The 15028-nt window shown below is 32.9% G+C and overlaps 1 protein-coding gene across 1 annotated transcript in view; it reads right to left on the bottom strand.

Annotated features, from left to right (window-relative positions):
* Positions 1-15028, bottom strand: part of LOC148277402 (uncharacterized) — a 42993-nt gene that overhangs the window by 20930 nt on the left and 7035 nt on the right. Inside the window, exon 2 of the mRNA XM_088232917.1 lies at positions 1572-1735. Within this exon, the coding sequence (XP_088089043.1) occupies positions 1572-1735 (164 nt within the window). The remainder of the gene's footprint in view (positions 1-1571; positions 1736-15028) is intronic.

Raw genomic sequence — 15028 nt, 5'->3', positions numbered from 1 at the left:
AAATATAACATAATAAAATATTTTTTAAACTCTATTATCTGGCTTTGTTGAATTTTTTCTTTTCTATCTTCTTATCAATATTTTTAATTTTTCAAAGCATCAAAAACAAAATAATATAAAATATTTATATTTAAAGCATTAACTTTGTGGTCAAACATTTTGAGAAATGTTATTAAATATTTGTATATAACCACTTACCGACTTTTCTATGTCTACCGGTTTAATTGGTGTCCCGACGAAGAGATGGGTACGTCTCGAAACCGGTAGACATAGAAAAGTCGGTTAGTGGTTATGTACAAATATTTAATAACATTTATTAAAATATTATATGTTCATTATTTTATATGTATTCAGTATTATTTCTGTATTCTTTTATTTGATTCTAAATTAAAACTTATGTCTAAGCACCCGACAACAAGCTATTAGTTGATAATTTATAGGGACAAAATAGGTTTTTATACGTTGTTTAAAAAAAAAAAAAACAAAAACCTATAAGATTAAAACAAGAAATGTAAAAGAATATGCTTCTAAAATTTGTAAGATAAAAGCTATAACTACAAAAGATACATCTGTGATACTTATAAAATGAAGAGAAATACGAGAGAATATGTTTTTAAGCTTAAAAATGAGACGAAGAAGAAGCTAGAAAAAAGCAAAATACAGAATAACCAGTGAATAAGTTACAGTTTTGATCAATTTTCCTTGCTGGCAATATATATAACTGTGGAATTTTCATCTTTGCGAAGAAAACAATTTTCATTCCTGACCCAGGTAAATCGAAAGTGTTTTTCTCTAGCCGAGTGCCGGGTTGCAGTGTGAAGGTCATTATTTTCCTCAGTTAGATGCTCCATTACAAAAATGGGAGATTTATTGTTTATGCACACTTTCAAAAATGGCCAACCAAATTATTGATACATAGATTGGACAAAATAGTTAACACTCTATACTGTGGAGTTTTGAAATAAACATTATACCTACTATTACATCAATGGTGAAATTTTTAGATGAAAATTTTAGATGTAATTTTTTTGCCTAAAACCGGAGTTTTTGCTCAATATAATAAATACATATATGCATATTTTATATTTCCTTCGAATTCTTGGCAACTTGCTAAAACTTAAAATACCAAACTTCTGGGTTTGAGAGTAAGTCCATAAGAAGAATAAATATTAGGCATTAGGGGACGTGCTGCGGATGCCCCAGGAGAGCGTTAACCGAAGGTGACTTTTCTCCACACCTTTGGGCTCCCGCCTTCCTGGAAGATCGAAAATGACAATCTTTCGGATTTATTCGGCGGAACTAAGGGATTCGGGATTGACGTGGAAGAAAACGAGAGTGCTGGCTAGCGATAGGGTTTCCTGAAGGGGTCTGATGTCCACATGCTCTACTTAGGAGCGAATGAGGAAAACTAAATAAGAATAAATTTTCTTTTCTTATTATCGTAATCGAGAGCAACATCTCGGTTCACCATTTAATACATTTTAAAACCCGTTACCTATGCAAGATTGAAACATGTTTATTGGGTTTTAAATTGCATTTGGATGGCAGTTTGAGGTAAGAATAGTTCAAACCATGATGTGAGGAACCGCTTCCAGGAACCTCTTAACCGCGGGTTGGCTAGACACCTCGGTGCGCAGGCGCGCTCCTTGTCCTCGCCACACCACCTGCTGCAACCGGCCCAAGTCTCGGTCGTGGCACCAGATCCTGATGTTGGCGGGCTTGATGACCAGCTCAGCTGTAAAAAAACAAACACTGGCATTGGTTGATATCTCAACAGTACTGTGAGTATGTCCAATTGTTTGTAGACGAGGCCTTTTTTTATTTTATAAAATTATTATAACGGCCATATGTACAAGGAAATACAGTTTTTTCTACCATTTACGTTTAAAATATGGTCATGAGAATAAATGACAATATCCGACGAAGGCCCTCCGTATAGTTTGAAAAACACGCAGTGAAAGTAGCAGGGTTAAATCAAATGAAAACCGTGATGTATAAAATTAAAAAATTTAAAATACTCTTATCATCTTGTTTATTGACAAAAAAACATTGCTTTATCTATGAGTGAAACCGATAGGAAGACCTACAGTCTTCTAAGCGGTTTTGGGTGTGTGGCAAATACCACGCATGACATGCAACAATAATAATCATTGGTATTCCTGCTTTGGTGGGGTAATCTTCTCAAGGCAGTTCTCGGAACCAAATCAAGCTTTATTATCCAACTAAAACTAACTACCCCTTTGGAACTGTCCAATGCATGTAGGTATATGAAATATTTTGTACAGTAATAGTTTTTACAGTCGACCTTAGATAAATCGATTGACATACTTCTGTAATGACAGTCTTAATGATTGGAAATATTCATAAGACGTCATAGAAGAATTTGACCACTGGGCTTTCTTTTTTCTTATTCTTATGTATAATCAATACTTACAAATTAATTACGGGTTTATTTATAATCGCAATATTTTGGTGCGCATAAAATTATATGTACCGAGCAACTATTTAAGAGCTAGGCAACACAGGCCATTTGTTCTTCCAGAACGCAGGACAAATTTACCGTTGATTATGTCTGTGGGGAGAATGATTCGTATGGTAAACAGTCTACCAAAAGAGGCGGACCTTTTCCACGCTGGGATGATCAGTTTTAGAATTTTCCTCTAATTACTATGTATCATAATGTGTATTAGTGACTTATTCGTCTTTGTTAACAATGGTTTTATGAACTAAAAGTTGAACATATTAATCTATTGTGCTTTTTTTAAAACGTGTTTTTGTAATTACCTAATAATATAATTTATGTATATTGTAATTAGCAGAAGTACTGTATTGTACATTGAAATAAATAATAAATATTTTTTATGACTCCCCTCCTTAAATGCCCAACTTTGCCAAAGAAAACGATTGTTCACAAAAAAACCTTCGCCGCGATATTTAAATTTTTTTTTAAAGCGACTTCTATGTGTACATTGTTCCAAATTTAAGCAGTGTTTTATTTAAATAATGCATGTTAACTTATAATAAATTCAATAAAATTAATTGAAATATTAAACTAATACGTTAGCGAAATTGTAAAATGAATTAAATAAATAGATAGAAATATAAATAGAGGTAGAGTGGCTTTTAGACCTTGGATCTTTGGCCCGTGAGTCCACAATACTACCCCGGGACCACAACCTGGTTCGAACTCGATTAAATTATTGTGTTCTCGCCGAGAGTAAAAAAAATGTCATGCGACAGGCAAGCGTTATAACCACTCTCGGTAGATGCGAGAAATTGCATGTTCCTAGAGTAACAAGTAACTTTCAAATATATATATATTTAAAAGTCCCAACACTTAAGTATGGAAGTGAAACATTGAACTGGCAGAGGAAGGATGAAAGCCGAGTGAACGCGGTTGAAATGCGATCTCTCCGATGAATATGTGGGAAATCAATGTATGACAGGGTTACGAATGATGAAATCAGGCGAGAATGTAAATCTGATTCAAGTATAATTGATAAGATTAAGAAAGGGTCTATGAGATGGTTTGGTCATGTAGAACGAATGGACGAAAAAATAATGGTAAAACAAATATATATGGCGAAAAAAAACGAAAACGTGAGACGAGGACGATCAAGGAAGACGTGTCATGATCAGATAAACCAAAATCCATAGTCTGGTCATGTCAAAAGCAGACAGAACCGAAGGGCATGTATGACAAGATGTATGAATATGTAAAAAGCTAGGAATGTATGCCAGGATATACGTGTGGCGGATGATAGTAGTAATAGTATATATATATATATATATTAAATTTATTTATTACAAAAACAATGTTTTAAGATTGTCCAAATTTTCGTAGACAAGGACTAGATTTAACCCCCTAGAGAGAAGTTAATATTGACATTTTACAACAGAGATGAAGAACATTTTAGGGAAGACTTCTATATTATTGTTAATATGAACAGCTTCCCAAGGAGTTGAATTGAGTCCTTGAATACAAAAATTTGGGCAAACTAAATATATTGTTGATAAAAGATAGGCACCGCGGCGCAGTTGGTTAGACAGCTAACTGTGAAACTGGCGTCGCGGTTTCGATCCCGCCAGTTGCAAGAAAAAATCCAAGAAAGATTTTTTTCTCAATCGGTCTGGGTGTTGTGGTGTATTTTTCATTACCTCCTTCCATATCCCCTCTATCATACCTGCTGACAAGCATAAAAATAGAAGCTTGGCGGGTTAATATCCACATGAAATATGCAAGTCTGAGACGACTAAGAATTAAAAAAAAGATAGATACAATATTTTTTCGTAAAACGATAATAATGGATATTTAAAAATTGGTTTATGTTCTTTAACTTATGGGCAGTAGAGTGTGTTATATCTCTAAATAATACATCGAAAGTAAAATAATATATGGTCTAATGTAATAATTTTTTTCTATAAATGGAAAATTAGAAATTTTCTTTATTTCAGATCTGTATATGAAATAAAAGCAGAACTCCGACGTCCTCCACTCCTGAAAAAGGAAATTAGTTCGCCTCGTGGTGTAGAAGTTATCACATTTGTTTACTATCCATAAGGCATGAGACCAGGGTATGCTTCCTACCAAAGTACATACATTTGAAAATGTGATTTTACACTGAAATTTTTCTGTTCCTCAGACACGTAAGACAGATCATCATGCATTCATGTATTTAACAATTGTTGATATGCTGCGATTGGAGTACTAATGCGCCATTTATATGTTAATAATTAATTAATAGATAAGCTTTTTCAGGGCCTTACCGCGAAATTTCTTGGGAACATTTTTTATCATGAAACCATACCTTTTTTTGGAAAGTCGAATTTCTTTATTTTTTAAATTGCGATTGAACACGTATTTATTTATTTGGCAATTGTAGTCTGTATTACTTTACGGGCTGTTTAACCCGTCGCGTAATGCAGACTTTAAATACAAGTTAGAATTTAGTGAATAGAAAGCAGATAGCTGCTAAACTGCGAATGTGTACAGAAAAATAGATCCATATTATACGCAGCAGCCGTTCAGTGATCGAATCGCCCTATTAATTGACGAATTCTGACTTGCATTCTTACGGCTTCTGGGTGCGTAAAACAGAGCATGAGATTTCAATCTAGTATAATTATTAGGAACATACAAATTGATCTCTTTCAGTTTATTTGTATTATGCGAGTATATTCTTCCAGCTGGCTTTTATATGTATATTTGACTAACGAAGCGATACGCATCGGATTAGAACTTATGAAGGGGCTGGGTAAAGGAGGTGTGCAGGTTTGTAGAAGGGATGCTAGTCCGTGTCATTAAGTATTGTATCCATTTCCAAATTATAATCAGTTTAAAAAATATACATATTAGGATTTTTTTATAGTTTAACATGAGGAATGTTCCCCCAAAGGTTCGTGGTCTGGCCCTGAAACACAATATATATTTACGCAGATAAAGTAGAGTCTAAGCTTAACCTAATATTTACAGTACATATATTAGCTTGGCATATATTCGTGTTTATTGATTTTAGTTTGTTTATTTAATTGTGTTGCTGATTTGAATTTAGCCGTTTGTTGAGTTTAATTTACTAATTGTTGAATTGTTTTATGTAGTTGTAATTTATTGACGGTTCATTTATTAAGTAATTCAATGAATCCTATATAAAGAATATACTAAACTACAAACGAACTAGCTGAGTTGCACAGTTTGAACCCGCATTGTGCTTAAATATATCATTCATCGTACCATCACGTGTAATTAATACAAATATAGAAAAAAAGCGATTATGACTTTTAAAAATAATTACGTTTCGAAATTAGATTGTTAAAGTTTGGCCTTTAAATTTTACCCTAGAAGATAATGCCGTCAATAAAATCAATTAAAGTCCGGTAATTATGCCCCTGGAGGACAGTTTTCATGGTGTGAATTTTTCAATGTCGTCGTTTTAGTTTGTGGGTGAAACCCTTAGCTCCACAAGGGAGGGAGGGGGTTGCGTGAGAGAATACTGTTGAACTGAAACAATAAGTGTTTAGGGTAAGTATTGACACACGCCACCTATCACCTTGTTATAGCCTAAGACGTAAAAAAACTCAAACTTATTCATCAATTTGAGCGCTTATTATATACATACGTATACAATGTACATACATTGGACTAACACGCATGTTGAAACTCTTATTGTTTAATATACATTACAATTGAGATTTTTTAAAAGAATTTGAAGCAAAATAAACAGGGAAGAATTTGTTAGATAAAAGTGTTTTTTATTCTCCTCTGAAAAATATTAACCCACATTCTAAAATAATAATAGCATAAATATGCATTTTTTTAAATAATAAAGATACAGTAGATACATTAAGAGAGTTGGAATTTAATCCCTTATGAGAAACTCATACCCCAGTTTCTTTATTGTTAAAACAAGTAAAAATTTCGCTACAATTTGCTAGTTAGATAGCAACAAAGGAACTTTTTACAAAGGTATAATTTTATGTAAATAATATGATATGATAATAAATAAAGATAAATAAATAAGGTGTTAAAGTAATGATAACATTTCTGCATTCGCTTTTATAATTACATCTGACAGGGGATCTACCCTCCTGTCTCCTTCTAGGTATCTGCCCAGCATGACAGTCTTTTCGATTACATTCTCGTCTCGAGATATTTAATTTTATTAGGGAAATCAACAGTTCTACATACTTATTTATAGTAAACAAACAGATATAGTGTAAAAACTCAGAACTAATAACAGATTACCACAAAGTATACAAAGTTAGTAAAGAAAATATGTTACATATCAAATAAAGACATCTAAGTTTATATATATAAAAATGTTATTTTCATGTACTCGTAAATATTTTTCAATAATCAAATTTTTTTTAAATATATTTTTTAAGAACAGTAAGTTATTGTAAATTGGGCGGGATTAGGGCAAGAATGCTTGAAGAGAGGATAAGGAGGGGAAGGGAGATGTACATATATATTATTATTATGTCTACTAAGTTACATAATGCATTTTTAGCGTAAATTTTAAATCTCACAGTGATGTTTGTGTAATCTGTATCTTTAAATTTTGTATTGTACACCGAAATAGTCCTACGAAAAAAATCATTTTAAACGTACGATGTTTTACTTATTGGTACATGAAACAGGTGGTACCGTCTACAAATCCTGGCTGGCACATGTATTGTTATTAAACTAAGTAGTTCTGTTCAGTAAACTATTCCTGTCATAATTTTGTAAAGCAGAATTTGTCCGCACACACTCTGCGGTATTGTATAAAAGTGATTCCATGGAAGGTGGAGGCAGTGAGAGTTGATACATAAAAAATACCGGTTTTGTATTTAAGGTGCTTTATAAATTTGTTTCGATATATTTTCTATTCTTGTTATATATATGGCATACTGGGGATTCCATATCTGAGATGCGTATTCCGAATGGCTTCTGATAAACGTATAATATAATGAAATTAGGGCCTTTGGATTATAAAAGTGTTTACTCATTCGAATTGTGAAACCTAACATGCTCAATGCTTTGGAGGTAATTTTATAGATATGCGATTCAAAAAGTAGTTTTGAGTCTAAAACAATCCCAAGATCTTTAATTTCTTGCTTTCTCATTAGTCCATTGTTGTTTGTTTGCGATATGCCTAAAGAAATATATAATGTTATTATCTCTCGACGTAAAGTCGATAATCTTATGTTAATTTGTAGTTCTTGGCGTATGGATAAATTCGCAACTTATTGAAAATAATCACACTATGAAAAGAACGATAGATTAAATATCTTGAAAATATGTTTGTAAAAATGGCATGAAATTAGAAAATTATACAAATATTAAAATTAATAAAGCTATCAACAATAATTCTCCCATAATTCACGACAAGAAAAAGATTTAAATAACAGTCCTTCTCTAAAAATGTTTAATAATGAAAATATAATTCAATTCAATGTCTTCCAATACCATACTACTTATTTCTTTTCAGATAATATATGCCCCCCTGAATCTGAACTCATGTTAGCGGATGTATGTATGTTATTTGGTAAGATTTCAAATATGTAGTATTATTTGATTTTCAAGCCTTGACAAAGGAATAATCGTGTTCTGAAACAAGTCGGAATATTAAATTCAGTACAAAGTAAATACGTAGTAAGAGGTTTATTTACGTCCAACGTAATATTATACGTAGATGCTGTTACAATTAATAAATAGAGAAAGTAATATTGTTTAAAAGGGAATATGGAATCTTCCACAGCGTAAAAAAATATTTTTGTCATGGAACTGTTTAATAAAAAAAAACGGTTTTGTTAGTCTACATTGTAGGTACATAATTGTGATATGGTCACGAAAAACAACGATAATATGACAAAAACCTCGTACACAAAACGTAAAATTCACATACATCTAACTTTTTCCATAAAAACACATTAAAACCTCTCAATCTGCTCAAAAATAAATTATTAAAATCATTTTTAAAAAGCCATTCAGGTACCCCGGCGTCAAGTTGTTCGAGAAATTTGATATCTTAGATATAAGGCAATTATATATATCTAGAATAATTATGTTTGTGAAAGCAAATTATTCTACCAAATCCCAAAAGGATCACATCCACACTACCAGAAGTCGAAATAAAGGATGGGTCATGGGGTCTACCACAAATTCTGAATTCGGGCAAAGAAATTTCAGGTTTCTGGGTCCCAAAATATTTAATATGTTACCCGAACATTACAAAACCATGACCCAATTCTATTAAACAAATTTGTAATAAAATGGTTACTGGATTTAGGTAGAGAAAAATCGGAGAACTTAATAAAAAACATTCTGAAATAATAAATGGCACATATATATTGTATAACTTTATAATAAATTAACTAGTAGGTAGTCATGTGATTACATAAAAAATGTATGTGTGTAAAAGTATTGCCGGCCCTTCCTATTTAAGTCGACGCAAAAGTTACATCATTGCCTGCAGTTTTTCTCCTTAGGATTGGATTTCTAGTCTTGACAATATTAAAATTGATGAAATACGGTGTTAGTGGTTACACGTAATAATAGAGTGGGTTCTCAAGCACGATACTATTTTATTGCCAATTTAATCCATTATTCGTTGTTCTAGAGAACTCGGCTCCAAGCACACGCGACATGACAAATTCCCTTTAAAAATGTGTAATTAAATACATGTAGAAGTATGTACTTAACCGATCAAAACAGGAACTGAAAATTTCCTGTCAAGTTAAACTGCTCACTTAGTCATGCTTGAATTTTTATTCTGATTTATGTTTCTTTTTGAATGGTATCGCTATCCGAACAATTTATGCTTGGATAAGATATTAAAACTTTGTCTTTATTCAATAAAATTATCAAAAAATATTAAAATAAGATTCTGTTTATGTTACGTCGGGTACGTCGATGTAAACAGAAATGATGGGATGCGTTTTAAATCATCCCGGTACCCAAGTATAAAGAAATATAAATTATAATCAGAAGTTTCAGGAATCCATTTTGTATCTTATCTAGTTGTGAAATATATATTGTAATATAAAAGATTCCAAACAACTTATTGATAATTACTTATTAAGATTAGTCATAATTATATTTAACCGTGTGAAGTAAGTATTTTTAAGGTAATGTGGTCTTTCCTTTTTCCTTTTATTTATTCTTAACAAGATATGCGACGCCAAATAACTTTTATAAATAGATATTTAAACATTGTTTTTCTGTCACCCTCTTGCAAATGCCTCCCCGATACGGTGCGAAAAAGAAGAATGTACGTCGAACTAATTTTGTCTAACTAAAAACAACGTTTCGCTATCCGCAACTCAAAACTGAACGGATATGGTTATTTTTTTTTACAAAAAAGTATCAAAATAAAATTAACTCTGTCGGTACTTTTTCTGTTTTCCAAAATTATTTATTATATTTGTATACCGTATGTCCGAAGACGGCAGATAAAACTGGGCGCATGGGTTTTTAGATGGTCGTAGCTCCTATTGGAAACAATTTATCAAAAAAGCAAAAAATAGAGACATTCCAATGGTAAATATCTATAGCGTGTGAACAAATCATTGCTCTAGTGCCATGATCCAGAGAGAAAATACGGGATTACGTTTGTATGAAAATAAGTGAGATCACGTTTACTCTTAATTATTTTTAAAGTTAGTTACTAAACTTAACCGTGTCCGCTATTTAAGCGAAGCGCATTACTGTGTCCACAAAATGTCCGGCCTGTGCGTGCTTCCAAGTCAAGTCCACTCCCGTAGGTCAGACGTGAACTGCCGAAGAACTGTCAGCCATAGACGTCAGTAAAGAAGGCTGCCGAGAGGCATCTGCAATATTTGAGTGAGCCCCAACCAGCAGTATAGCCTCGGATTGGTGACTGTTGTCATTGGAGGTTATTGCATCCGATATTTTGTTTTTACATTACTGACAAAGTTAAACCACAATAATCCCTGATTTCAAAACTCAATAGTTTGCTGCTTTGGGCCCCAGGAGGTGCCAAAATACGCATCTAAAGAGAAGTATTTTTTTTTTTTGGCAGGGGAACTTAAAAACCGTTAACGTAAACGTGTTAACATATTACCTACGGTTTTGATCAACCAAAATATCACTGGAGTATCAGAAAAAACTATCATTATTTAGAGTAAAAATATCGAGACTTTAAAACTAACGCCTCTTAGTCCCTATAGCAAAATTGTTATAGGAAAACGTTTTGGTAAAAAAAAACATGTAAAAAATGCGGTATTGCAGTATCACCGACGATAAGTGTTATGCGGGAATCGTCTTTTTAGTGCTGCAATATTTTAAGTACGTCCAAATGCTTGTGGACAAGGCTGAAAGCTCTGCGCGAGATGGGTGCCGCATTTGTTGAATGCCGATCAAAAGCGAATGCTCAAAAGACACTCACAGCAATGTTTGGACTGATTCAATAAGGATCCAACCGATTTTGTGCGGTGATTTGTCACCATGGATGAGACATGGATCTACCACTACACGCCAGAAACGAAACAGCAGTCCATCCAGTGGGTGTTAGCCGGTAGTTTAGCGCCAAAGAAAGCGAAGTCGATCGCATCTGCCGGAAAGGTCATGGCCAGCGTGTTTTGAGATGCGAAAGGGATCCTGTTTATTGATTACCTTGAAAAGGGCAGAACAATTACAGGCGAGTATTACTCCAACCTTCTTGACCAGCTGGATGCCAAATTTCGCGAGAAGAGGCCTGGCTTGAAGAAGAAAAAAATCATCTTTCACCAGGACAACGCACCTGCACACAAGGGTGCATTGGCGATGGGAAAACTGCGGGATTTGGGATATGATTTGCTCGACCACCCCCCTATTCTCCTGATTTGACACCCTCAGACTTCTATCTGTTCCCAAACTTGAAGAAATTTATTTCTGGGAAGCGTTCGCGTCCAATGAAGAAGTTGAGAGGGCCGTAGATGAATATTTTCACAGTCTTCCAGACTCTCACTTCCAAGAAGGAATACTAATGTTGGAAAAACGCTGGACTAAGTGTGTTGAAGTCAAGAGAGATTATGTAGAAAAATAAAATCATTTTTCAACTGAAAATCGCAGTCTTTCATTGTCAGGCTGATAACTTTTCACCTTACCCTCGTATGTGTATATATGTGTGTATGTATGTTTAAATGTGTATTTGTGTGGGAGTAAGTGTGCACACGTGTGTGTATATGTATATGGAAATATATAAATAAACGTATATGTTAGTTTGCCTTAGCACGGGTATTCTCCTACTAGGCATTACTTTATATATATATAACAATTTTTTGTTGTGACACGTGACTTGTACTACTACTAGTATACTAGACTACGACACCCAATTTAATATTCGTTCACATATTGCACGACATAAATCAATCACGTAATTGTTTTACCATGTTTTTGATTTGATTAATATGATTATATAAACATAAAAAGCATAATTAAACGTAAATGGGCAATTTCAAAAAATCACAAATATTTCAATAATCGATAAAAAAAAACCTATAAATACAAAAAAAGATAGTTTAACATTACATTCATGACGGAAATAACACCCTTTTTTCTTACAAAAATTGTAAAAAATTACTTTCGTAGTAAATTTGTTTATGTTCTCTTTTTCAATAATAAATTTGGTTAGAAAAGACGATGATCAAATAGATAAGTATCTAATTTTGGATTGAAAATAAAGTAAAATAAAAAGTATGCTACTTAAAAAAAATAATAAAAATATTGAGTCATAAACAAAATTTTATGAAGAGGATTTACTTAATTAATCCTTATTCGTAGAAAAACATTTTTACTTAATTAATTTAAGTCAATTTATTACAACAGATAGGAAAAACATATTTGAGAAAGGAATATAGAAGTCTAGGAATTTACAGGGCTTCTGATATGTATTTCGCTGGTTTAAGTGGTTATCCGTTGCAATAAATTAAGATTTTAATAACTCCCTAGGAAGTAAAATTCAGCATGTCTACAACATTGTTGATTAATTTATGTATTAATAGTGGAATATGAATAGAAAAGCAAATACATGAATGTATAAGATATTGTGTCAACAATAAAACAAGATTTTATTTAATAAATGCCTTACAAAACTTAATATTGATTATGCTGCGTAGTTTGAATTATCACTATTTTCAAAACAAAATTATTAAAAATATTTACCGCTATTACTGCCGTCATTTCTTTTTATGGATTGTTTCATATTTCTTCTCTTAGGTGTCGTAGAGATTTTTCTGTATTATTAACCATTAAATTCAAAAGATTTCTCATAAAATATATGTTGCATTAACTAAATGTGATTAAACGATCTAATGCCACTTATATCAAAAATAAACCGTTTCTTTTTATAAGCATAAAACATGTAAAAAATAATTAAACTGTTTCTACAGAATATGTAATGTGTTAGATTAATATATAGCACTGTCCTTCTAGACGTCGATAGAAAAAGTTTATTGATTTTGAAACATTATTTAATTAAAGTAGTCTGTTGTCAACGCACTAAGGTTAGGGATTTCAAAACACCACTATTTCTAATCCGATTTTCATCTAATCAACGTGTTTTTAATAATGTCTGGATCAAGATTTTGCAGAATTAATATCATTGGAATTAATTTGAAATTGAGTTAAAAAGGTTTATTAGATATTTAAGTGACGTATTTATTATTTGACGCTGGATTATTACTACTGATGGTTGGTGAATTTTTATTTTTATTATAGCTTTTATTGAATTGATAACGTTGAAGTTTTTGGATTAGGCGCGAGCTTTAACTGCGCGGGTCTGGTCGTAGCAAGATTCTAAATACCATCACTCGACACAGAATATGGGGCGATGCGCGATGGTGTGAACCAGGGTTAACCAATCCAAGAGATGAATGCGTGGTAGTTAAAATAAATATGCCATATATAAAATATTGTTACGGGATTTCAACTCAATTTTCTTTTCGTTTTTGCGATTTATCAACATTTTAGAAATGTTGAGCCTTTTTTAGCGAATCGTAAACGACTGCTAAAAAGTATAAATAATGTGGTAGAGCGTAGAGTGAATTTAGAGACTCTGAACCGCAAGTTTGTGACACAACTACGGACCATAACCGGATTCAAATGGTTATTGATACTTTTAAAAATTAGTGCTATTAAAAATATTTTTCGGTAAAATACTTATTTATTTTTGAACTATTCATAAATGGCTTTATCGTTCAAAAAAATAAAAATGTATTTATGGTTGTATAAGAAAAAGGTATGTTCAAGAAAAAAGTTGTTGACTTATAACAACATAAAAAAATATATTAGCAGGCAGTAAAAATACATAATTTACAAAGTAATCTTAATTTTTTTTAAATAACTATTTTAGTTATCCAGTATGCAAACAAAAAGTTAGTTTTATCCAAATTAATGTTCTTTGCTAATTACAAAAACAAAACTTTTTCCAAACTGAAAATGTAAACACTAAAAAATTACAAAAATAAAATTGCAAAAACCCATGTACTGTGTAACACTTCATGCCTTGATGCCCAAAATCCCCTGACTCTGTCAAACCAAGTCATCGAAAGGGTCGAGAGTCTCAAATACGTGGGAGTTTATGTTACGGAAAATGGCAGCTTTCAAAAAGAACTGGGAGTGCGACTAGGAATAGCTGGCACCACATTCAACAGCATGAAGACTGTCTGGAGATCGGATATTTACTCAGTGAAAACCAAATGCCGCCTTTAGGCACCTCACTAGGGCCCAAAACCGGAAAATACTGAGTTTTGAGAATAGGTGTCTCAGAATAATCTTAGGTGTGCGATAGTTTGACTTCGTGTGGAATTAAGTAATAAAAGAATGGACGCAGCAAACTCCGGTGACAACAGTCATCAAGCGGAGGCGATACAGTTGGCTTGGCCATGTACTGCGGATGCCTTCTGAGAGCCTTAACCACGCTTGCCTACTTTTAAAGGCATCAGGTTTACGATGTCCTGAACGTCCACTGCTGACTGTTCGTCGGCAGTTCATGTCAGAACTACGGGACACGAACCTGACTTGAGAGGATGCACAGGAGCTGGCAGGCGATAGAGATGCTCGGAGGACCTTCGTGGACACCATGTGCTCCAACTAGGGAGCGGAAATGGAATGATGATGATGAAAAAATAACATGTCACTGTATCTCCAAAACAGGAGCTTCCGGTCATTTTTATGGTGACTTGAATTTAGCAGGTTGAAATACATAAGAATAATCCATTTTTGAGCCCATTTGCATTGTTGGGCAGTGTTATTCAACGCTTAACTAGACGGAAAATGTCATTTGTAAGGTTATTCAGACTGCGTTATAATTTGCTGTACTTGCCTTTCATGCGGGTATACAATGGTAAATATGATTAAAAACATGCGCACATCTTAAATCTAAAAGTGTGGATATCTTACAGTTATTCTTGCATTGGTAATTAGGTTAATTAAACAGAATTAATTTATTAAATATATATATTTTTTAATTTATACTTTACTCACTGGGGTGTCCCGTGCCGAGGGAAACATTTTACAATAAGTGAAACATGCTTTAAATGAGTT

Source organism: Micrasema longulum, unplaced genomic scaffold (assembly GCF_059751315.1).
Source record: "Micrasema longulum isolate JH-2025_06_02 unplaced genomic scaffold, ASM5975131v1 h1tg001038l, whole genome shotgun sequence".
Taxonomy (NCBI): domain Eukaryota; kingdom Metazoa; phylum Arthropoda; class Insecta; order Trichoptera; family Brachycentridae; genus Micrasema; species Micrasema longulum.
Note: the sequence above shows the minus strand (reverse complement) of the source record. Positions and strands in the feature narration are given on the sequence as shown.